Source organism: Macaca mulatta, chromosome 2, assembly GCF_049350105.2.
Source record: "Macaca mulatta isolate MMU2019108-1 chromosome 2, T2T-MMU8v2.0, whole genome shotgun sequence".
Classification (NCBI taxonomy): domain Eukaryota; kingdom Metazoa; phylum Chordata; class Mammalia; order Primates; family Cercopithecidae; genus Macaca; species Macaca mulatta.
Genome location: NC_133407.1, coordinates 62986231 through 63010708, shown reverse-complemented (window position 1 = coordinate 63010708; position 24478 = coordinate 62986231). Strand labels below are relative to the sequence as shown.

Below are 24478 nucleotides of genomic sequence, written 5' to 3'. Positions count from 1 at the left end.
TTTCTTTCTTTCTTTCTTTCTTTCTTTCTTTCTTTTTCTTTCTTTCCTTTCTCTCTCTCTTTCCCTCCCTCCCCTCCTCCCTCCCTCCTTCCTTCCTTCCTTCCTTCCTTCCTTCCTTCCTTCCTTCCTTCCTTCCTTCCTTCCTTCCTTCCTTCCTTCCTTCGTTCTCTTTCTCTCCTCTCTTTCTCTCTCCCTCTCTCTTTCTCTCTTTCTTTCTGTTTGAAATGGAGTCTCACTGTGCCGGCTAGGCTGGAGTGCAGTGGCGCGATCTTGGCTCATTGCAACCTCCACCTCTCTCTCTCTCTCTCTCTCTTTCTTTTTGAAATGGAGTCTCACTCTGCCGCCCAGGCTGGAGTGCAGTGGCGCGATCTTGGCTCATTGCAACCTCCACCTCTCTCTCTTTCCTTCTTTCCTTCCTTCCTTCCTTCCTTCCTTCAAAGACAGGGTTTTGCCTTGTTAGCCAGGATGGTCTTGATCTCCTGACCTCGTGATTTGTCCGCCTCGGTCTCCCAAAGTGCTGGGATTACAGGTGTGAGCCATTGCACTTGGGCCCAAAATATTTCTAATCTCCCTGAAATCAGTGCACTGGGTTAATTGGGCTCCTGCCACTGAAAAACATGAACAAGCCAAAGCTCTCTCTTGCTTTTTCCCTCAGAGAAGCTAAGCATTACAGCTGCTAGTCCCAGACACATGGAAGACAGTACCCATCTAGCAAGAGCTCTAGGCAGGAAAACAAAAGATAGAATGGGGGTGATCAGACAGGTCCCCCTCGGAAATGCTTTTAGATATCCTGACTTCAAATGATGCATTTATCTGCCTTTAGGTCAAACTAGTTTCCAATTTTAAAAAGAGAGCCAAAAAAAAAAAAAAAAAAAAATCACACAAAGAGGTCTAAAATTTCATCTGTTCCTGAAAAGGACTAGATGGCAATTTTAGTGTTTAAAAGTCTAAGGAAGATGTTTTAGTGGTAAAACATCAGAAAGCATTTTCAGTACTTGAAAGAATAACAACTCTAGTAAGTAATTTTCAACTAAAATTAAAATGTAGTTGTAGAATTTTTAAAAAATCCTGTGAATCTATGGTTTCTTAATCAAAATGTTTGACTCTTTCTCTTAATTTTAGAACAATATTCCATGTGTTAACTTGGCACTGAATATATCCAATTTTTTATCTGGATCTTGTGGAAAAATTTCATTTTTTCCAGTGTGCACTTGGGTAGCCTTTTATACTATCACTTAGTAGAGTATCTACATATCTGAACCCTTAATGCATAGAATTTTTTTTCCAATATGAAGTTTTAAGCTTTTTATTATGGAAAATTTTCAAACTGTTACGAAAGCAGAGAAAACAGTTTAATGAATTTCCATGTATCTAACTAGCTTTAACAATTTTCAACTCATGGCCAAGCTTGGATCATTTCTCCGACTTCTACTGGATTATTTTAAAGCAAATTCCAGTTATCATATTATTTTATCTGTAAATGCTTTAGTATGTATGTCTAAAAGACAGGGGTTTTCTTTTCTTTTCTTTTTTAGAGATGGAGTCTCGCTGTGTTACCCAGGCTGGAATGCAGTGGCACAATCTCGGCTTACTGCAAGCTCCACCTCCTAGGTTCATGCCATTCTCCTGCCTCAGCCTCCTGAGTAGCTGGGACTACAGACATCCACCACCACGCCCAGCTAATTTTTTGTATTTTTAATAGAGATGGGGTTTCATCGTGTTAGCCAGGATGGTCTCGATCTCCTGACCTCATGATCCGCCCGCCTCGGCCTCCCAAAGTGCTGGGATTATAGGCGTGAGCCACCGTGCCTGGCCGGCTTTTCTTTTTTAAATTCACATAACTGCAACACCTTTATCACACCTAAAATAAATCAATCTTTACTAAAACATTCAGTTAGTATTCAAATTTCCCTGTTTGGCTCATAAATGCTCTTCTCTTTTTATAGTTGGTTTACTTGAATGCATTTGGTTGGCATATCTCTTGAATTTCTTTTAATCTGTAATATCATATAATTATACAGACTCATTCCTCCCTGGGGCTGAAGAGATTGTGACTTTATCTGGCTTAACCAAACTGCCTAAGTGAGAATGTTCTCTCTTTCATCAGGCCAAGCAAACTGCCTATTCTCTGCATGACCAATCACCTTGAGTGAGCACCACTCACCACTCCCTGTGGCCACTTCTGTTAAAGGTCTTTCTTTATTCTGGGGAGAAAAGTCCATATTTTGTCACCCTGTAATTTTCACATATTGGTTCCACACACTTCTACCATCTGGAGTCCCAGGAAATGTGTCTAATTTAATTTTATTGATGATGATGATACCTATGATGAATGTGTATACAACTAAAGTAGAAAGTATACTTGTACAGCAAATGACTTGTAACTACTGAATTGTGTTCCAGAAACAGGTGTTGTAAGTCAGGTACATGCACTGTGCTAGGAGCTGGGGATTTAAAATAAATAAAAGGGACCTGTAACTATTGTGAATCTTTAAAAATTCTTAAAGCTTCTGAACATTTTACAGCTAAAACAAATAACAACAACAAAAAAGAGCCTTGTAATTCTCTTATTTTCCTTGCAATCACACAGGAACCCAATGAAATGTTGTATGAAAAAACTGGACCAAAGAAGTAGCATTATTCCATGATGTTTTACATTGAATATCCTATTTTCAAGCATATCTTACACTTACTTTCTATCTGGGAATGGAGATCATTGACTATCACTTGTAGCTGCCCAATAGTCATGTCTCTCAGGTCGGTGGGTTTTAAACTTCTTTTCATCAAGCATTCACTTATATGAGGCATGTGTGGCAGCTGAAGATACAAAGGGGAAGAAATGGAGGAGTGAATAGAGCCACAAACACACTGAATGTAAGACTCAGTTTTCTCTTAAAAGATCCACTCATCCACCCACTGCAATTCAGTGATTAAAAGCTTTCCCAGGCCGTGTCTTTCCCAGTGTGGGGCCCTACATCCACACTACATTACCTAATATGCAATTGGCATCAAAGCACAACACTCCCAGCATCAAAAGCTTTTTGACTGGTTGTGAGTCAATGTTATAGCCACAAATGAATTACCAAGGAATATCAATAATATTGATAACAAGGAAAAAATTAGTATCAGCTACTATTTAATAATTTATACCATGCTACAAGTACTGTGCTATGTGCTTTGAATACTTTATCTCACCGAATCCTCACAATCATACTCTGACACAGGCATTATCATCCCCATTTTATAGAGAGAAAACTGAGAAGTAACTTGCTTAGAACTTCATAACAGGTCAATGGCAGAGCTAGACTTAAACTCCAAAGTCCAGGACTCCCGTTCACTATGCTATATTGTTTTCATTGAAACATGAGAATGAGAATTATAGCAATAGTAAGTTTGCCAGGACCAGTAGGTTCTTAGACTGAGATTGCTTTAAAGCAATTTAAATATTCCCATGACAGCTAATATTGTTCCTAAGAAATAGTAGATATCAATCAAGAGCAAGCTTTACTTTTGTGAAATCTATTGCTTATGTATTTTTCAGCGCTACAGTAGGAAGGAAAAGGAAACAAACTTAATCATTTCTCAATGACAGGACTTTTTACAAACTGCCTTAGAGAAACCCAAGTTTGCATAATTCTGGGAAAGGACTGGGACAGTGTCAACCATTTCTGGCCCCCAAACTCTTTCTTGCATTTCAGCTTTTGCTGCTTACAAGATCAGCGACGGGAGACTTTTTCCTGTTCTGTTTCTCCACTTCTACTTGCATTTTGGCCATTGGTTTGGCCATGGCAAGGGCCATTTTGGCTTCAGCTTGCAATTTCTTTTGCCTTGTAAGGAAGTCCATGTCATCCAAGGATTCAGACTCCTCTTCAGTAGTGTCTCTATCAGAATAGGAAGAACTCTGTTTGCTCTGCAAAGGGAAAAAGAGCAGCCTGAGCCTTCCATGCATGCCAGCTAGCATCCACTTAGACATGGGCTAAAATACCCTCTGAGCCTTCTCCCAGAGCAGCTCAGAGTTTCCTCCATCAATGTGACTTGCTGCTTGAGTTGATAAATCTAAAGTAACATAAAAAGGGTCTAGTTTAAAATAGATTTTAGCATAAACAGAAAGAGCAGTATAGTTAATAATGGGAAATATATTTATAACAACCTTGAAATATGTCTTTGATTCTTGGTCTCAAAACTTTCCTGAAGTGACCAGACATAACAAAATATTGACTCAGAGCCAAGGCCCTACGTAGGTTCTTTGAGTGGACAGGATCTCAGGTATCCAATGATGTTCTGATGTCACATTGCACTCAATGACAACAGTTTCCTCTTTGTTGGTCTTTGGTAAAAAAGGCTATAGACAGACCTCACAGAGAGGAAATAATTCCAGCAACAGGCACCCAAGATTATTCAGCCAACTTCTGTAATGTGAAGGAAAGACATGAGCTCATATTTCTAAGCCCAATAGGGAAGAACTGGATTTAGCTTATTTTCTCTTTATAATTTTTAGAGCATATCTAATTTCTCTCTCTCTCTGATACGGTTTGGCTGTGTACCCACCCAAATCTCATCCTGAATTGTAACTCCCACAATTCCCATGTGTCGTGGTAGGAACCCAGTGGGAGGTAATTGAATTATGGGGGTGAGTCTTTCCTGCACTGTTCTTGTGATAGTGAATGAGTCTCACTAGATCTGATGGTTTTAAAAAGTAACATGTGACTTGCTCCTCCTTGCCTTCCGCCATGATTGCAAGGCCTCATTAGCCATATGGAACTGGCTAAGTCCATTAAACCTCTTTCTTTTGTAAATTGCCCAGTCTCGGATATGTCTTTATCAGCAACTTGAAAATGAACTACACCCTCTCTCTCGTTAGAGACAGGATCTCACTATGTTGCCCAGGCTGGAGTGCAGTGGTGTCATCATAGCTCACTGCAGCCTTGAACTCCTGGGCTCAGGTGATCCTCCCGCCTCAGCCTCCTGAGTAGCTGGGACTATAGGCACCATGATCAGCTAATGTTTGTATCTTTTATAGAGACAGGGTTTTGCCATGTTGCCCAGGCTGGTGATTTCCCTAATGGTTTAATATGAAAATAGTTATTAGCTTTAAGAAAGCTTATATATCTCTATTTTATTACAACTTTGACTTTTTAATCATTGTCAAATTTTAGAAGCATGCAATTCCAAGAAACTTTTCTTTTTTAATCTCTGAAATGTTTGTTCCTGATTCACAACAGAAAAGAAGCTAAATGGCCAGGAAATCACAACACCGAGCTTCAGCTGGTGCTGTTTGGACTCACCATGGGAGACAAGGGGGTGTCCAAGCTGGTTTCAGTCTTACTGTCATCAGCATCACTGTCCTTATCACTGCCACTGTCGTTGACAAAGCATATCTGCAAGTTCATCCCACTCTGCAGTCTGGGCAGAAACAAACAGGACACTAGTTCTAGTTAGCTATTGGTTATTTGGCTTCAGCCAATAGAACTGTCTGATTTTGCTAACAGAAAGTAGTCTTATGTGCTCTTCACATGTAGAAGTGAGCAACCAATATTACTCTCCACGTATGAATAACTCTTAGTAGAGGATTTTCCAATGTTCTGTGAGTTTTTTCCTCGCCAGTTTCATGGTAAGTGAAAAATAATTTAAGGCCAAATGTTAGGGCACCCAGCACAATACCAAATAGATAGTTGGCACACAATAAAAATGTGTTGAGTCTTTGAGTTTACAGTCCTGTCAATCAAGATGAATGGGGTCCTCAGGCAAATAAGGCTGTGTGGTGTCATCTAGAGTCCCGTCCCAGGGGACAATCAAAGACTCTCTCACTGGAGCCAGCATCCCAAGGCCACAACTCTCCGAAGAAAGACTCCTTTTCTCCCAAATAGACAGAATAGGGTCATCTGAAGGAAATCTTTAAGGCAGTTGCCAAAAGCCAACCGAGGGAGCTCATTTATATCATTAAGAAAGAAAAACACCACACGTTCACACTTAAAAACATGTAAGGAAGCCCCAAACCCAGGCAGGAAGGTGCAGCCTTAGAACACAGCAAGGTTCTGCAGACCGCCTCCTGCACACAGAACCTCAGGGACAGAGACCTCTGGGAAGCCATTATATGTGTGGTGAATCCTGAAGCTCCAGGGCTGATGTTGTTGGAAGCACAGTCACAAAGGGTAACCTCACCATGTAGCTGCCACTCGCAGGCCAGACTGCAAAGCCAACTTTTTGTCCTAACCTTCTTTTGAAGTTGAACACATTTCAATACTGTTTGGCGATAAAGCGTTTTTAAAGAAATAGTCTTCCTAGCATCTCTAGTAGCCCCAGTCTCTGTTTAAGCTTAGGGAAAGAAAAGGCAAAGGAGGTTCCTACACAAGAAGAGATCCCAAGGAAGGTGAGGTTTAGGGCAGAGGACACTGCCAGGTTTAGGTCAGAGGACGCTGAATTTCTCTGGCATTATTACTGCCATAGGGAGAAATGTCAAGAACAACTTACCTGAGATTTGACTTTTCAATTCCAATGGTAGGAATGCTTTGTAGAAATTGCTCAGATCACTCATTTAAAGTGCTTCTTTTATTGAACATAACACAGAACCCAGAAAAAGAAAATCTGATTTAACACGGGAACCATAATTGTTATGGGTATGCGCTGCCACCTATTGTTAAATTCTATAATTACTGAAAATCCCAGCTTACAAACCCTGTTAAGAAAATGCAGCCATTCCCTCAGTCTGCCCAGCTCTATTCGCTCCCTACCCTCAAGGCACAGGCAAGGGAAGCCAGGCACAGAGCTAGGGGTTAGAAAGCAACACACCCCACTCTGAACATCTAAAGGTGTTTGGAGTGAGCTGAACTTAGGTTCTGAATCCTTACTTCTTTCTCCAGGCACATTACAAAAGCTCTATGACCCTCAGTTTCCTCATCTGTAAAATGGGTTGAATAGTAGCAAACCCAGTGTTATGCAGGAAGGATTAAAATAGTTCATTCAGAGCTTAGTGCAGGGCAAGTGACCTGCACATGTGAGTTGGTCTCCATTCTCTATTTGTTGAAAGTCTAAACAAAAGTAACAGAATTTTAGAGGTGAAGTGATTCTCTAAAGTCACTTACTCTAATACTGCTTGTCCTGTCACAATAATCCCTGATGTAGAATCAACTCTCTGAGACGACACATTGTCTATTAGGCAGTCTGTTCTTCTATTGAGCTAGGATTTGCCGCCTTTTTACTTTCATCCATTGGATATACATACATACCTACATAAACACACACACACACACACACACACACACACACACACACACACACATATATATATATATATATTTTTTTTTCCTGGAGAAATCTAATATGTTCAGGTTACCCTTTGATTCCATGCAGGTTTAGAAATTTTAATGTCTGTTAGTCTAAAAAAATAAAATCAACCCCCTTTTAATAATAATACTCAAGATCTATGGGTTGGAAGATGGTGGGAAAAAAACTGTTAGCAAATTAAAAACAGACACATTTTAAAGACAAATCCTAATTTGAATCTAGGATTACGTAGCATTTTCTATTTATTGAATAAAGTCTTGAGAAGAAGGGTCTCGCTACTGGATACACAGATTATAAACATATAAAATAACCCACAATACAAAATACAAAGCAAAATAAAGTTTACAATGTCCAGAGATATATATTTTCACTCACAAGAAGTTTGATCATAAGTTCTGTTGTTCTGCTGCTATGCTGACTTCTTTTTGAAGGATTAATCCAGACTAAAACATCCCATACAGTCTAACTCAGGAAAGAAAAAAAAAAAAAGTTGGGGGAGATTTAGTAGTCTGTGTAAAATAAAAAAAATGCCGCAGGTAGAAATTCAGAAAATCGCCTTAGTACCACATTATCCCCATGGGAAACTGAAGAGAGCTTCTTATAGGGTGAGACATAATTCCTTACAGTGGTAATCACCAAGAATGTTACTCTCAGGAAAAGGAAATTATATGACATAACAGCTAATGGTTCAGAGGGGATTTTAGTAAAGACATCTTAAAACGAGCTCAGGTTTCAAGAAGGATTTGTTTGCCTTTAGCTTTTAAGCGGGTTTTAAGAAGAAGTCAGCTCTCAGTGAAACTCAACCACAGCTCCCAAGCAGCCTGAATGGATGAGTGGGGCCACCTGGTGCTGCTGAAGGCCTCTGTGCCCAGGGTGGAAGAACAGATAACCCCTGTTCCAGGACCCTGTCCACCCTGGGAGACGTGGCTGTTCTTGAGGCTCACATCTGAAAACCGAAGTTCCCCGGGCCTCTGTCCCTCACACTGCAGTGCATCTGGCTGCCCTCACAACCAGTCTTGCAAAATTCAGGCTGCAGGGGGCCTAATTTACCTAGATTTCTCAAGCACAGTCTGAGGTGAAAACAAAACACCATCCTCATCTTGTTAATTAGAGATATAATTTCAAGGTATCCAATTCAAGGTTACTTGATGTTTCAAGTGGCATTTACCAGAGCACTGTGCAAAGACTGCTGGAAGTCAGCCTTGCCTGTCGATTTCATTTCTGAAAGGTCTGTCCTGGTTATCCCAGAAAGCTCTTCTCCCTTACATACCACAAAACAATCAAAACCAACGCTGCTGCCCAGAGCTACTGACAGGGAGCACCAGGGGTCTGGAAAGAGGGTGTCCTCGATGGAGAATGCCCAGAAACATGAAGAGCTAAAGACTAAGTATGTCTTCTGGACATCTCAGTGTGAGCAGGAGTGGCCTCTGTGTGACAGTGCCTACTGGCCAGGAGCAGGAGGGCACTTGGTCGGGAGGCTGCACAGCAACCTCATCTGCTTGGCATTTACAGTGAGGAAGGCTGATATTTAGAAAACACTGGTGCTGACTTCCAACTACTGTTACCAGGGATACTATTAAAATATGCACAGGAATTGAGAGGATGGCAGAGATGAAAAGTTTTTAACTACGAAGAGAATATCTCGAAAACTCAGCCAAGTGGTAATATGATTTTGTATAAAGGTAACTTTTATTTCAAAATACAGGGACAAGAGCAGTTTATTCCCTAAGAGAAACAATGCCGTGGCCCTGAAGTTTGCTGGTGACTTCTAGAGGAGCAGTGGTCATTGTGAATCGGGACTTTGTTCTTGGCTTTGGGTTGTAGTGACCGGGATTGGGCTGGTCTGAGACCAGCTCTGAAGCCTGGAACTACTTGCTTTTTTTCTGATTTTAGGAACGGGAATCTCCCAGCACCTGCTTAGACCACTAGTATCTATGTACAAGTGTTCAAGATTCATTAGTAAGATTTTTATCCCCCTGTCCACAGCACCTTGGTTCACTTCACTTTGAACTGTTGCACTGAATTTTAAAGTATGTTCACTTACATTCTCTCCTGGGGCTGTGGATTACAGGCAAGATATACTTACTCAGAGAAGTCAAATGACTTGCCCCAGACCTGTGACAACCTCTTTATAAAAATGGTCTCAATTCTTCCTCTCCTTATACCCATCTCCTCTGTAATGTGACTCTGCAGCTTCTCCCATTGAGAAGTGAAGTCTACTTCCCTAGCCCTGGGCTGGCCTTGGAACTCATCTTTGCCAGTAGAATGCAGAGGAAGTTCCAGTTTCCCCCTCAGGGAGCCCTGCCACCACCCTCAGAACAGGTCCAGGCTAGCCTGCTGGCAGTGTAACTTTGTAGCACAGAGCCCACTTTGTAGCACAGAGCTCAACCGGCAGTTGTCTCAACTGAAGCCCTAGACAGGTGTGAGAGCCCAGCCAAGAGCAGTAAATACACCTTGCCAACGTGTAGCTGACCGGAGATGATTGAGTAAGCCTGTCCAAGCTCAGGTCAGATCAGAACCACCCAGCTGACCTATAGGATCCTAAGGAAAAATAAAGGTTGATCATTGTATGCTACTGATATGGGTGGCTTTTTAAAAAAATTATGCATCATCATTGTGGCAATAGGTAACTGGTACAGGTTCACAAAGCAAAAGGCTACAGGCTGGACTTCTGATTTCAGAATCCGGTGGCCTTTCCCTTATACTACACTTAGCCTCAGGTTTGAATTTATTAGATCCTTTCCGTATCTGGCAATATAATTTTAAAGGAAATATGCCTCCTATACTTGCTTATAATTTCAAGGCAATTGTATGGTTTTCCTTAGGAAACAGAGTGAAAGGGAACGCCCCATAGGCCAGGGATTTCAAACATGCATTGCTCATTATCTGCCTACAACCAGTGTGGCTTGAGAGCCTTTGGTCCTGCTATGCCATTCATTACTCAGTATCCCCAACTAGTTTGTGGCTGGGTCATTAAAATATATTATTTCCATTTATTTTGAAGGATCTTTGATGTATGATTTCAAGATTTTATATATAATGAAAAATTGCCCATAGTTTTATAGGATATCTTTTTCTGTTTCATGAGAATTTCAAAAGTGATGAAACATAAAATATGGATTGCAACTACTCAAGTAGCTATAAACACATTTCATTTTTCCGAGAATCTGTCATGAAGAAAGAATGTGAGAACAATTGAGGTTTGGGTAAGCTTTAGACATACTGCACGTGTGATGGTGTCTCTATAAAATGTGTTCAGTTAGGTTAAAATGACGTACTGCTACTCCTTGTAAATTGTGAAATAGTCTTCCTGTCCTGCAAACTCTGCCCCTTTCCCTTCTTTTCCCTACTGACTGTTCTATGTTGATATTTACCTTGAGTTACAGAAATGCCTATTACTACTCAAAAACACAAAAAAGAAAGAAAGGCAAAATTTCTGCCTCACAATATTTGTTACGAAAATACAATGCTATATTTTAGCAAATATTGCTGGTCCAACAAAAATCATCACACACACAAAATGACTATAAATGATTTTTATAACTATATAATGCAGAGAAAAAAGAGTTACATGTTCATGCATGCATGCATGCATTCATTCATTTGATGATCAGGCCATAATAGTTCTGTAAATTTCAAGGCACCAATAGGCTGGTGTCCCTGTCAGTCAGGGCACGTTCTAGTTTACTGCAGTCCCCAGTATTCTCTATTGCTTTTTATCTGTGCTACTTCACTCACTTATGTATCTTTTCGGCTCCTGAGGGCATTTTATGGTTCGTGGCCCCTACATTAAACGGATGCAAATAAAAACTAGGTCTTCTAACAGATAACAAGCGCTTGGATCATTAAGTTACAATGTATAGATAGAAATGTGAAATACACAGAGCGTATGTTTTCTCATATGTGAAACAGGGACCTCAAGAAACACTTAGTGGAATCTCCCTGTCTTATATATGGGAAAATACTTTTGCTACCTGGACATTAACAAGGTGTTAACCAGAAGACTGAAAAAGCAGAGAACTACAGAAGGAAGGAGGTCTTGGGGAACTGAGGTTGAGTGGAATGAATACAGGAGAGAGAGAGAAAAGCTGACCCTCCGGTAGTTATGTGCCCAGAGGAGTAATGGGTAGTTTCTAACTATATGCCAAAGAGAGGACTGGGGAGGACATTATGTCTCTTTATATCCTGTCCTGATCCCCATCTTACAGGACTCAGGCGTTTGGCTTCCTCAGCAGAAGTTCATGAAGGCAGCTCCAAAGGTAGCTGGAGTGTGAATGGCCCTCTCTGGGTTTTCTCCTCCTAATCTTATGCATAACTCTCTTTTTTTCCACTTGCTCTTCTAAGACTAGTTCTGGACCCTTCCATCTGTACATGTTCACATGATAGCTGGTAAGCACACCAGCCATTCTGTGGCACAACATGGCCACAGAATCTCCTCACTGACTTAGGCAACTAATAGAAAAGGGAAATTACCACTTACCAGCTTTTCTTTGGAGAAATATTGCCCCTGTATCCTAACCTGAATCTCCAGAGAGCTATAAATACTTGCATTCCTCAGACGGCTGTTGGTTCTAATTCTACATCTAATTCTACAGTGTCCATTTCCTTCACTAATGACCATTCTCATGTAATTAAATTTGGAATTACAGAATCTTAATGTTGGGAAAATGCATTTTCTACTGAAATGTTCTCTAGCATGAATGAAAGACCAGAACAAGGCCTCTTCTGATGCTAGGAATAAAACTGCCATCTCTCATAGGCACCAAATGTTATCTACTTCCATCTTAAATAAGGCCAAGTAATTTCCAAGTAATCTGTATTCTGAAATTAAAAGTTACTATTTTTGAGCATCTACTATGTGCCAGGCATTTTGCTATTTTACGTGTAACCCTCAGATACACATGAAGTAGCACTGTGAACCCTGTTTCACATATGAGAAAACAACGGCTCAGAGAAGTTAAATTACACACTATCACAACACTGATACTTCAGGAAAGTCTGTCTTGAAATGTCAGAGCACTTTAAAAAGGATGAAACAAATTCATTAATGGTAGGAAAAAAGAGAAGAAAGATTAAAAAAAAAGAAAGAAAGCAAAACCAAACCAAAACCAAAACAAAAAGCTGGCAACAACTTAAATGCCTAACAATAAAGATTGATAAAGTATATTATGGTGAAATATATGATGGGCTATTCTGCAGCTAGTAGAAATACTAACCTTATGAATAAGATTAGTCCAATATTATTATATTAGATGAATCTTATGAATAAGAATAGTCCAATATTATTAGATTGGATGAAAGTTTCCAACTATTAAGTAAAAGAAAGTAGGCTAAAAATAGTACCTATGCTATAATTTCAATTTTACAAACAAAAATATGCAGATATATGCATAGAAAAAAATGTCAGGAAATATACTTTTTTTTTGTTGTTAGCGAAAGAGATTCAGTTGGCTTTGGATTTTCCTCTTTTGAGCACCTCTGAGGTGCTACATATGGGCATTTGGCAGGGATTTATTTATTTTTCTTTTTATTTTTTTGAGACAGAGTCTCACTCTGTTGCCCAGGCTGGAGTGCAGTGGTACAATCTTGGCTCACTGCAACCTCTGCCTCCTGGGTTCAAGTGATCCTCCTGCCTCAGCCTCCCGAGTAGCTCGGACTACAAGCACCTGCCACCACACCCGGCTTTTGTATTTTTAGTAGAGACAGGGTTTCAGCATGTTGGCCAGGCTGGTCCCAAACTCCTGACCTCACGTGATCGACCTGCCTTGGCCTCCCAAAGTGCTGGGATTACAGGCATGAGCCACTGTGCTCAGCCTTGGCAGGAATTTAAAAAAGAAAAGGAAAGAACATGACTGAGTTGATGATTAGCATTTGTGTGTTGGAGAAAAGGTGAGTAGATCAGTGTTTGATAGCTGGAAGAGGATGGCTGTGTGTCTGACTCAGCCACGTCTATGCAGGGACTGACTCACACATGAGTCAGGCCGGGTTTTTGTTTTTGGCAGAGTGCTAGGGGTCGTGGGAGATCCGTAGGCAGCAAGAAACATTTTCTTATAAGTGAACATTTCTGTGGATGGACTGTGATTCAACTGTTGACATTCCTCCTCAATTCAGTCTCGATTTCATTCTCCTCCTTGGATCTGCAGTAAATTATAGACTCTAACGTAATTGATATAAATTTAACTGTATTTTTAAAGCCAGGCTGCCTATTTATTCTGCTCAGCCCAGACAGAGTTTAAATATCTATCTACCCCACCTGCTGATGAGTTTCGGCTGTTGAGGCAATGAAGGTTAGAGAAGAAATACTTTTCCCCTTCCAGACCTTTGAAAATGTTCATGCGGACTGGGTAAAAATATGACAGCGGAAAGTCAGTGCCTGTGTGTGTTTTTGAGGCATATTCCTGAAGTAGGTGAAAATCTCAATTGCCAATTCTTTTATTCTTTTGACCACTAAAGCACTGCTTTACCACTTTTTATGTTCATGTTTAGAAACATTTTGGGGACACTATTTAGGCTTGGTTCCATGGTAAGCTTCATCTCAAAAACATTGGCTTTCATGATTTAGTTTGTGACTGTTTGAATTCTAAGCAGTTGTGAAAAAGAACGCAGTGGATCGATAAGACTGCATTGATTCCATGAAGCGTGGTTATTTACCTTTTGCAGTCTTTATTTATTTTTTATTTTTTGAGACGGAGTTTCGCTCTTGTCACCCAGGCTGGAGTGCAATGGCATGATCTCGGCTCACCGCAGCCTCCGCCTCCAGGGTTCAAACGATTCTCCTGCCTCAGCCTCCTGAGCAGCTGGGATTACAGGCGCCTGCCACCACACCTGGCTAATTTTTGTATTTTTAGTAGAGATGGGGGTTTCATCATGTTGACTGTGCTGATCTTGAACTCCTGACCTCAGGTGATCCACCTGCCTCGGCCTCCCAAAGGGCTGGGATTTCAGGCAAGAGCCACCACACCCGGCCTAAGATAGGGATGTATCTCAGCTGCTGTACCTCAGGTAGGTGGTGGCATGATTGCAGTACTTAACCCTATCAGCCCACAAACCAGGTAATAATCCCCAAGGAAGAGGTGGGCACTGGTTGTCCACTCATGCCTTCTGATAAGAACAACAAGCTCCAGCATCAAACCTTGCAGATGGGGGTACAATGGCTTGGAAGGTGATGTACTCCATCTCCCGATGGCCCAAAAGCTGAGACATGACAGCTCTCAGGTAAAGTGGTTAAGTGGAGAGTTGGACTGTAAATGTGAAAAAGTTTTAGAACTACATTTGCCAACGTGTTTCACCTTTTTTTCTTCTTTTGTGTGCACAAGAGACATATGATAAAAGCGTATATCCAAAAAAGTCTAAAACGACTCTTTCAATAACTAAAATAAAAATTATAAATGTTAAGAAGGCAAGTGTCACCGTTTGAATGGCAGTGGCTTTTCGTTTTTACTGGTACATAAAATAACTATTTGTCTTTCAATCAATGGTGTCTAAGAGTAAATACAAAGGATAATGAAATATTGTAGCAGCACCTACTAATGCAGCACTGACTCTCGTCCAGGCACTCTTCTGAGTGCTTTACTGGTCTTCCTCACAGTAACCCCATGAAGTAGGCACAATTATTGCCCCATTTTACAGATGAGGAAACTGAGCCACAAATGAAGTCATTAGTAAGTGCTAGTAAGTGTCAGAGTCAAGATTTCAAGTCAGACCCTCTAGTTCCCAACACCCTGCTTGTACCCACCACACTACACTGCCTGCCTAGTGAACAGGCAGGCAGTGTTGAAACATGTTGATGAGTGAAAAAGCATGGTGAGTAACAGAGCATGTGGATACACCACCTCATGATCGATGGTGGAAGAACAAATACAAATCCTGGAACAGTGATTGTCTCTGGTGAGAGAAACAGGGAGACTGGAAGAATGGGGGACAAATATGGCAGGATCTAAGCTTTTTATAGTGTTTTCAATGACACTGATTTTCTAACGCCATACATAAATATTCTGTCTACTTAGAAAGCATTTCACAAATTATAGCCATTGGATCTTGTTTTCTTCTTTGTAATCTGTTGACTGCACTAATGGTTTCTGTTCTCATCAGAAATCTCTTCCATGGTTTGTTTGTTTTGTTTTTTTAAGAGACAGGGTCTCGCTGTGTTGCCTAAACTATCCTCAAGCTCCTGGACTCAAGGGATCCTCCCATCTCAGTGTCCTGAGTAGCTGTTACTACAGGCACATGCCACTGTGCCTGGCCTTCCATGGGTTTTTAATGTGTACAATAATCTGAATGAGAACAATCCAAGCAGGACAGAAAATTTTACAACAGGATTGAATAAAAGGATGGCGTTAAACCTTAGATGCCATGGCTCACCTGCAGTCAGTGAGAATGTTTTCTAGCAGCTTTGTGCACTCTCAATGGAGCCTTGTCACGTGAACTGTGTGTGTCTAGACACATGTGTGGGACCACTGTCCAAAGAGAATGCAAACTAGAGTAATAAAGTCATCATAGCTTGTCAAAGATGCACCAATGAAAAATAATTCCTTGAAGCTCTTTTAATTAAACATTCAGCTGTCCACTAGAGCCATTTTTAAATATAAAATGCAGCCCTGTGGCCTTTTTCTTCCTGCCTCCCCCTCTTTTGCAATAGCTCAGGCAATTGAATTCTCATTGGTGATAAAAAAAATTCATAAGACAGGGTACAGCTGGTTGTGCCTCTAGCAAGATGTCAAATTCAGCTTGCACAAAATTAATTGCACCTAATTAAACCAGGGTCATTGGCGTTATTGTAAAGTGAGGCTATTTATTAGACAAAGAAAATTTCACAATACCAATTTGCTTTTCTTTTAGGTTTGTGAAGGAGAAGAATTGCTTACATAATTAAATTTGTTTTGCCATTTTAATCTTATTACTCCTCAAAAGATCCACTTCAAATCTTGTTTCACTTTTGAAATTGTGTAATATTTTAGAATATTGGAAGTAATCCTTGGAGGAGGACATAAAAAAAGATAGTTTTTTGTTTTTTGTTTTTTTTTTTTTTTAGATTACCCAGTGGCTTTTCAAAGAGTGTAAAAAAAGAGGTCATAAGCTACCATTTGCAAAGACACACACCTTGGAAATACTTATATGAAGGGTTTTTAAAGCAAATCTTTAGTATATGTATGAGATTAATATGAAATGTAAAAGATATGTTGCATGTTATAAATAGGTTGCTAGAGTATGCATCTATTATTTCAAGAAAGATGCCACAGACAGGCAATTTCACTGAGTTGGAACTAGACAACCTCTTTCCTCGCTAACGCTGAGCAGATACAACCATTCTGCTTACTTCTTCCAGAAAATCATACAAAAGTTATTACTGTTAGAGACAAAAGGATGATTGACTTTCTTGGCAAAATGATGCTGGTTCGACCTGTGATTCTGTGGCACGTCGTATATACAGATTCCCAATTCCTCACTTTTAAAGTCCCTGTGAATCCTATGTCTTTGAAGTCTCTCTGGATTCACTGTTATTGGTCCAGTTGATAACAGCTCCCTGATTAGGGTGCCCCCCACTCCTTGCCCTCCAGCCCAAATACAAAAGGAGATGGCAGGTGTCCATTATTGGCCTTGTCTCAGCCATTTACCAATAAACCTATAAGGCCAAGAAAGAAATGAGTTTTGATTGGGTGATGTTGGAATGGTTAAGTAAACAGTAATCATTATTCAAAGCAGCTGCTCAAAAGTTCTCTGGGGAATTTCTGTCTTTCATAATATTCAGCATTTGGAGAAAATGGTATAGCGTATTTTAGGTTACATCATCCCATTGTACACTTTATGAAAAAGACTATTTATATTTATATGTATGTAAATAAGATCTCTCTTGGGGTAAGGTAAGAAGAGAGGTGAGAATCAAATTTATTTCATGGTTACTGTGAGAAAAGGTAAAAGGAGAAGGCAGAGAAAGCTTCCTTCACAATGTTAGGTCAGTTTGTAATGTTTAAAAAATAAAAGATTTCCTAGATATCTACCAATAAAGACTACTCTATCTTGTGTTCCCACAGCAGCTAAGCCTGTTTCTATTCCTTTAATTACACTAAGCTACATAAGCTCATCATCTGAAACATAATGCTAACTGATCATTAGTTTGGCCAATGAAAACATTTTTTATAGGAAAGTATTATACTAGTAATAATAGACAAAATGTTTCTTCAAGAATATGACTAACCCTAATATTTCTTAGAAACCTTATTTCAAAAATAGATAATTCATTTTTCTCATTTCATTTTAAGCTTTAAAAAATTTTTTTACAGAAACACTTTTAAATAGAAAAAATGACAAAGGTTGTACAGTTTCAGTTTGTAAAGGGCTGATACTGTGTGGATTAGCAAATTTTGAAGAAAAAAATGACACTCCCTCTACTTGTCACATTTCAGTATAAGCCAAATTTAATTAGTTGAGTTATGAAGCAACATCAAATATTATTTTGCTGCAGTATTAGGCATGAAATGTCTTTATGGGATTATTGTAGCCTAGCTTTCATTTAACAGCTTGTCACTCTTAAGATGTGCTTTAGGAGATAGCAACATCTAGAAAAATCCAGTGGGACTAAAACCCAACAGACAACTAAGAGGAACTCATGCTCACAGGAACAGTTGAAACTCCAGTCTTCCCAGACCCTCATGTTACTTAATAATTTCTCACATTCTGTTCATGAAGTTAGTTTTTACAGGCAAATATACAGCCTTTAAAGAAACATAAACAGAACTCCATTAGTTTGCCAAAGATCCCACTCACCTCAGTAGGCCCTGCCTTAAAAAGTAAGCTTGCCATTTAGGAATCCACTGCTTGGTCAATTAATTTTAAATCTCCGGCCTCATGTAAAATTGGGCATTGAGCTCTTCAGAGTAGTAGATTGGTATCAGGTTTACCTGGTTTTAATCTTATTACTCCTCGAAAGATCCACTTAAAATCTTATTTCACCATTGAAATTGCGTAATATTTTAGAATACTAGAGGTAATCCTTGGAGGAGGGCATAAAAAATGATAGGTTTTCTGTAAGTTACCTAATGGTTTTTCAAATACTGTTATGTGCTCTGGTACATTTTGGAGTACCATACTGGTGAACTCAATGTTCTGACATCCCTCAAGTATTTTTGTAAGTAAGAGGTAAGGTATTTCCAGTTCAATGAAGAATTTCAGGGATAGTGATGCAGTAGAAACAAATTCTAACAGGGATAGGGAGTATGGGTTACACAATTGCAACTGAACATTCTAAAGGCTTTTCTCCTACATTATTACTGATGAGGAGGATGACAGTCAGTCTTTGCAAACTTTAAATTTACAGGGAGAAAGTGATACTTCTTAGAAACATTTAGTCTCATCATTAACCATCATTCTGAGAGAGATCCGAAACACTCATCATGTTCTCAGAGGATGATCTCATCCCAGAACACGAAGATGAAAGTATCAGAAAAAAAGGGATATAAATAATCTTCCTTATGGTGAGTCAACAAATGTAGCTTGTTATGAGCTACTGTGAAATACATTTGTGTTTAGACAGCCCTGTCTCTGCAGGGGGCAGATGACTCAGTGATTTTCAAATTCTGCTCTGCCAGAAGAGTTTCAAGTAGGCTTCAGGGGCTTATAGGGGAAGGATGGAGAGAGGTGCCAAACGGGAGGCATGGAAAGGGGCAATTAGGATGGAGGACACATTTTCTGGGCAGAGGTATTCCAGTCTCTCTCCTTCAGTCCTCCTGAACAAAAGGAGGACTGCCAAACTGGGTTTCCACACAGGGTTTTATTCAACATATTTCTGCTATTAAAAATAGTGAAAACCTTCTAGTTAACTATGGCATATTGAGCACAAGTATCTACTCTCACTTCTGAAATCCTACCAAAATAATATTAAAGAAAAAAAGAAGGTATAAATCTACATGGACAAAGAAAAAGGAAACAGAAACAACAGCACACAAGAGATTTTGACGAAATTTTAGAAGATAATATGCAGATGGGTGGGGAGTATTTGATGTAACTACCTCAATCTACCATGTGCCCACACGGGAGGCTGGTAGAGGAAGCACATGCATTTCCACTGCAGAATCCTGGGAATGCTCAGACACAGCTGAAAGTAGGGGAGTGAAGTAGGACTGAACACAAAGGAAGACTGATTTAACACCTGAAAGGACCCTCTTGCCCTGCTATCTGCCCTGACCACCTGTGGCCTGGCAGAATCAGAAAACTTACTGTCTTAAGAGGTTGAGACTGGAGCACGCTCAGGCACAGCTGAGGTGGCAAACAGGTGCTTTACTGAAATCAAGGAAATTAAGTAAAATTTTACATGCTACGGTTCCCATCTTTCCCCTGCTAGAGTCTTAAAACATTGGCAGCCAGGTTTAAAATGACTGAAGATGAGGTTGGAGGGTTTCTCAGTCACAATTCATAGCCCAAGAGAAAAGATCCCCAGATACTCTTAATTAGATGCATCCCAATGAAAGAACTGTGTCCTTATTCGGCCATTCTATAGTGAAGTTCACCATTCATTTGTTCAATAAATATTTAGTGATTATGTATTAGACACTATTTTAGGCATTAGTTACAGTGGTGAACAAAATAGAGATGAAGACCTGCTCTCTTAGAGCTTATATTTTAGAGCTAGAGAAAGACAGAACAAAGTATACACACTACAATGTCAGGTAGTAATAAGCACCCCCCTTCTCTCCCACCCCCCACACATACCAACAAATCAGGATAAGAAGATAAGCAGGATAAGACAGGACAAAGTGATGGGTATGAGAGTGTTTACTTTTAACAGGGTGGTCAGGGAAGAGCTCTCTAAGCAGATGACGGATGCCAACTAGCGCCAACCACAGTTTATAAACAGCTTTTAGTGTCTTATACTTAGTTATTGGTGGGCAGAAAGCAAAACAAACAAAAAATAAACTCAGAAAGTCATGATGGACAACAGGTCAGAAGAAAACATTTTAAACAATTTAATTAAAATTAATATTTTTAGTGAAATGAGAAAATATGCCAACAATTTTGAAAACAAACAAAATGGACATATACCTAGAAAAATACAACTCATCAGACTGATCTGAGGAAATAAAAAGTATGTATAATATTATAACCACTTAAGAAATGGAAGCTGTTGTTAAAGCAAATACACAAAGTAAACACCAGGCCCAGAGAGAAATGAGTCCTACCAAACTTTATAGAAACAGATCATAAAAATATTATGTAAACTTTTCTTAGACAATATGAAAGAGAATAGTTCCCAATCCGTTTTTAAGCCAGCAGGACCCTGATACTAAAACCAAACAAAAATATCAGAAGAAAAGAATACAATACATCCATGTCAATCATGAATATAAACCTAACAATACTAAACAAAATGTTATAAATAAAATATTAATTTTATTTATAATTTATTTACTCAGATTTTATTTATAATATTAGTATCTGAAAAAATATAATACTCCCTAACCAGTTTAGGTTTAGACTGGGTATGCTAGCACAGTTTAATATTTTGAAAATCTATAAATGTAATTCGTTAATTCATACAATAGCTTAACAGAATGAAATTGTACTTTTTCTTCACCTCAACAGATGAAGAAAAAGCATGTGATAAAGTTAAATACCCATTCATGATAAAAATTCTTTGTAAGTTATAACTGGAAGGAATATCATCTCATAAAGAGAATCATTAAAGAAAACATAAAATTAACATAATCTGAAATGGGAAAACAGTAGAAACATTTCATTTAATATGAGAAATTACCTAAGGATTCCAACTACTACTATTTCTAATTCTCACTGTGTTAGGGTACCTACCTAATCCAATAAGACAAAGAAAGAAACCAGGAGCATGAGAATTGGAAATGAATAAATAAAGCTGCCATTATTTGTAGATGATATCATTGTTCAAAAATCTCAGGGAATCTACAGACAACTTTATTAGAAATAATAGGAGAGTGGAGAAGTAATAGAAGCAATAACAAAGTGGCTGGATATAACACTAGTATACAAAGTTCATTGCATTTCTGTTCACCAGCAGCAAATGAGAAAGCATTACTGAAGAGAATTTAAGATATCAGAATAGCAAGTATCTAGAAATAAATATAACAAGGGATGTGTAATATGTCTAAATGGGAAATTATAAAACCTTATTAAGAAATATCTAATAAGATCTAAATAAATGGAAAGACAGACCATATTCATGGATAGAAAGACAATGTGAAAATGTAATGCTTCCTAAATTGGTCTATAGAATCAACGCAATTACATTCAAAATTCCAAGAGAGTATTTTATTAAACTTGATTATATTATTTAAAGTTTATGTAGAGGAATAAAAAAAGCCATAACGGGCAGCATACTTCTGAAGAAAAAGAATAACAAAAAGAACTTTCCTGTCCAGATATCAGGACTTATTTTGAAGCTATTGTAATTAAGACTATATTTTGCTGCTGAGATAGAAACAATAATGAAATAGAATATATTTCCATTAATATGCAGTATCCATGGGAGTAGTCTATAAGATCAGTGAGTAAAAGAGTGATTGTTCAATAAATATGATAAAGAAATGGTCATCTATAAGGAAAACGATCAAATTTGACTTCTTCACCCCATATTAAGAAATCAATTTTTGATTGATTGCAGACTTTTAAAAACTCAACACTTTCAACTCTTGGTAGGAAGTCTAATGAATGTCTATTGGATCTTGGGGGAGAAGAAAATTTTTTACACAAGATACAGAAAGCCATTAAAGTTTGATAAAATTCAGTATAAAATTAACCCATAAAATTAATAACTTATGGTCATAAAACACATATTAAAAAAGTGAAAAACAAGTTACAACTTGGGAGATGATATATGCAATACATACAATGTATTAAGCATTAGTATCATGACTGAAGAACTGCGATAAGTCGATGAGAGAAGCATAAGGAATCCAACAGCAATTTGGCATAGGACCCAAACAGATACTTCACAGAAGAGAAAACAAATATGGCTAATATATGCAATAAAAATAATTTTATACCTATTCAATTCACAAAAACTTAAAAGAAATTGGCAATATCAAATGTTAGCAACGTTATGGACCCACAGGATCTCTGAAACATTGATGGCAGGAGTATAACTTTTTGCAACCATGTTGGAAAACAGTTTGACATTATATTCTAAGTGTAAACATTCATGTATTTTCCTAGTAATTCCACCCCTAGGTATGCCCCAAAGAGAAACGCTTGCATATGTACAGCAGAAGACATGTACAAGAATGTTTGTAAGTAGCATTGTTCACAAGAGCAAAACCTTTGAAACAATCCAGTGCCCATTATCAGGAGAGTGGCCAAATAAATTGTGGTATATTCACACACTGGAATACAAATGCAGTACATGGGGAAAAAGCAGGCAATTCTAATTTCAGGACAAAAAAAATAAAATTTCTCAAGTAACCACAGTTTACTACATGGTTCAGTGAGAATAATGCATAATCTACACTTGATCTTAGCTAAAAGGCCGAGAAGCGATGAATAATGCATAATCTTAATAATGTAAACATTAAATAGCTATTTGACTCTAAATTATGAAATTACTCTAAAGGAAGAATAGAAGAGATGAGAGTCTTTGGGAGGGCTATAAAAAAAGCTAAATCACTGTTTTTTTAATAGTAGATAGTCTGATGGTTAAAATAAAAACTAAGAAGATAAGCATTTTATTTAGAGATATGTAGGTAAATACCAGAAGAAACAGTTAAGAAGTAAAAAGTTATTACTTCTGGAGAGTGGGACAAGGATAATATAAATATACCTGGAGTATACATATATACACACACACGGAAACACATATATATATGTATACATCCATATATACCTATGTACATATACATGTATATGGGTTATATATATGTACATAGGTATATATATGTGTGTGTGTGTGTGTGTGTGTATATATCATTGATTTTCAAAACCAAAACCTCTCATTTGTAACAGGGATATGATATTGTTGAACAGACAGATTGGGCTTCTAAAAGAAGAAATTTTGGCACTCTGGGAAATATCAGAGTGCAGCGGCAGAGATCTATTAAGATGATATGGTCCAATGCTCTCATTTCACAAAAATGAAGAAAATGAGACATGGTAAAACTAAGTAAATTGTTAAAGTCTCAAAATTAGAAATGTACTAGGACTAATCCTCAGACCTCCAGGTTCCTAGGCCAAAGCATCTTCTGCCACATCTAACTGGGAGGGGAAAGAGGTGCTCCCAAGGGAAAGGGGAGGGCTGACCATCCAGTTCTGGAGGGATGTGTAGGAATACAAGGGAATGTTCTGAGACAGAACTGGCACCCTGCTGAGGAAGAGATGCTGGAACACTGCCTGGTGAAACTGGCGTTCTTGTCTTGATGTACTGATCTGCCTGCAGTGCCTCACAAATAGGTGTATATGTGAGTATGTGTCTGCTTTCTGATTGTTGCTGATTTAGAATCTCTCAGGATAAGACAGTAGTACAAGCCTTACTGAAAGCCATATGGAATACAGATAGATATTTTAAAAATGCCTAGTTCCAGGCCTCACACGAAGACATGGAAGAAATATGTTGGTTAAATGGATGCATAAATACTATAATTTGTTTCCAATGCCTAGCTGATGATGGTAAAATAACTGAGTATTTTAACAGAGTATATTTGCTTTTAGCCCAAAGGAAGACTGAGAGGAAACAGACATTTGAGGAGTGAGGTGGAGACCATGAGAATGCCGATAGGTCATCAGTTACTATATCTTAGTAAAAACATTCTACGTGCTTTCATCACTTGGAATACCCGTATTTGTAATGCCTAACTTTGCAGACTGTCTGTACTTTCACTAATCAAAGTAACCTATGGAATGGCAGCATGAATATCACAGCTGAGGCTTCACAGAAATGGAGGATCTTGAGCCTCACCTAGATCTACTGAATCAGAGTCTTCATTTTAACAAAATCCCCAGATGATTCATAAGCACATTAAAGTTTGAGAAACTCTGGCCTATAGCACTGTTTTTTGGATAAAATTATAATTTAAATATGTCTTACTTGGAATTAGAAGCTATGCAAATGACCAATAATATCCTGAAATAAATTATGATAAAGAGTAATGATATCCTGAAATAAATTAAGATAAAGAAAAACCACCTGGAGGACAGGTTAAGAACTGTAATAAACATTGAATGATCAAAGCGGGAATTGCAT

The 24478-nt window shown here is 38.6% G+C and overlaps 1 protein-coding gene across 9 annotated transcripts in view; it reads right to left on the bottom strand.

Annotated features, from left to right (window-relative positions):
• SCHIP1 (schwannomin interacting protein 1) overlaps positions 1-24478 on the bottom strand; it is a 611368-nt gene that overhangs the window by 6078 nt on the left and 580812 nt on the right. For all 9 annotated transcript variants that reach the window (NM_001265718.1, XM_077990478.1, XM_028843207.2 and 6 more), the window contains 3 exon segments: positions 2694-2817; positions 3713-3910; positions 5286-5403. In NM_001265718.1, the coding sequence (NP_001252647.1) occupies positions 2694-2817; positions 3713-3910; positions 5286-5403 (440 nt within the window).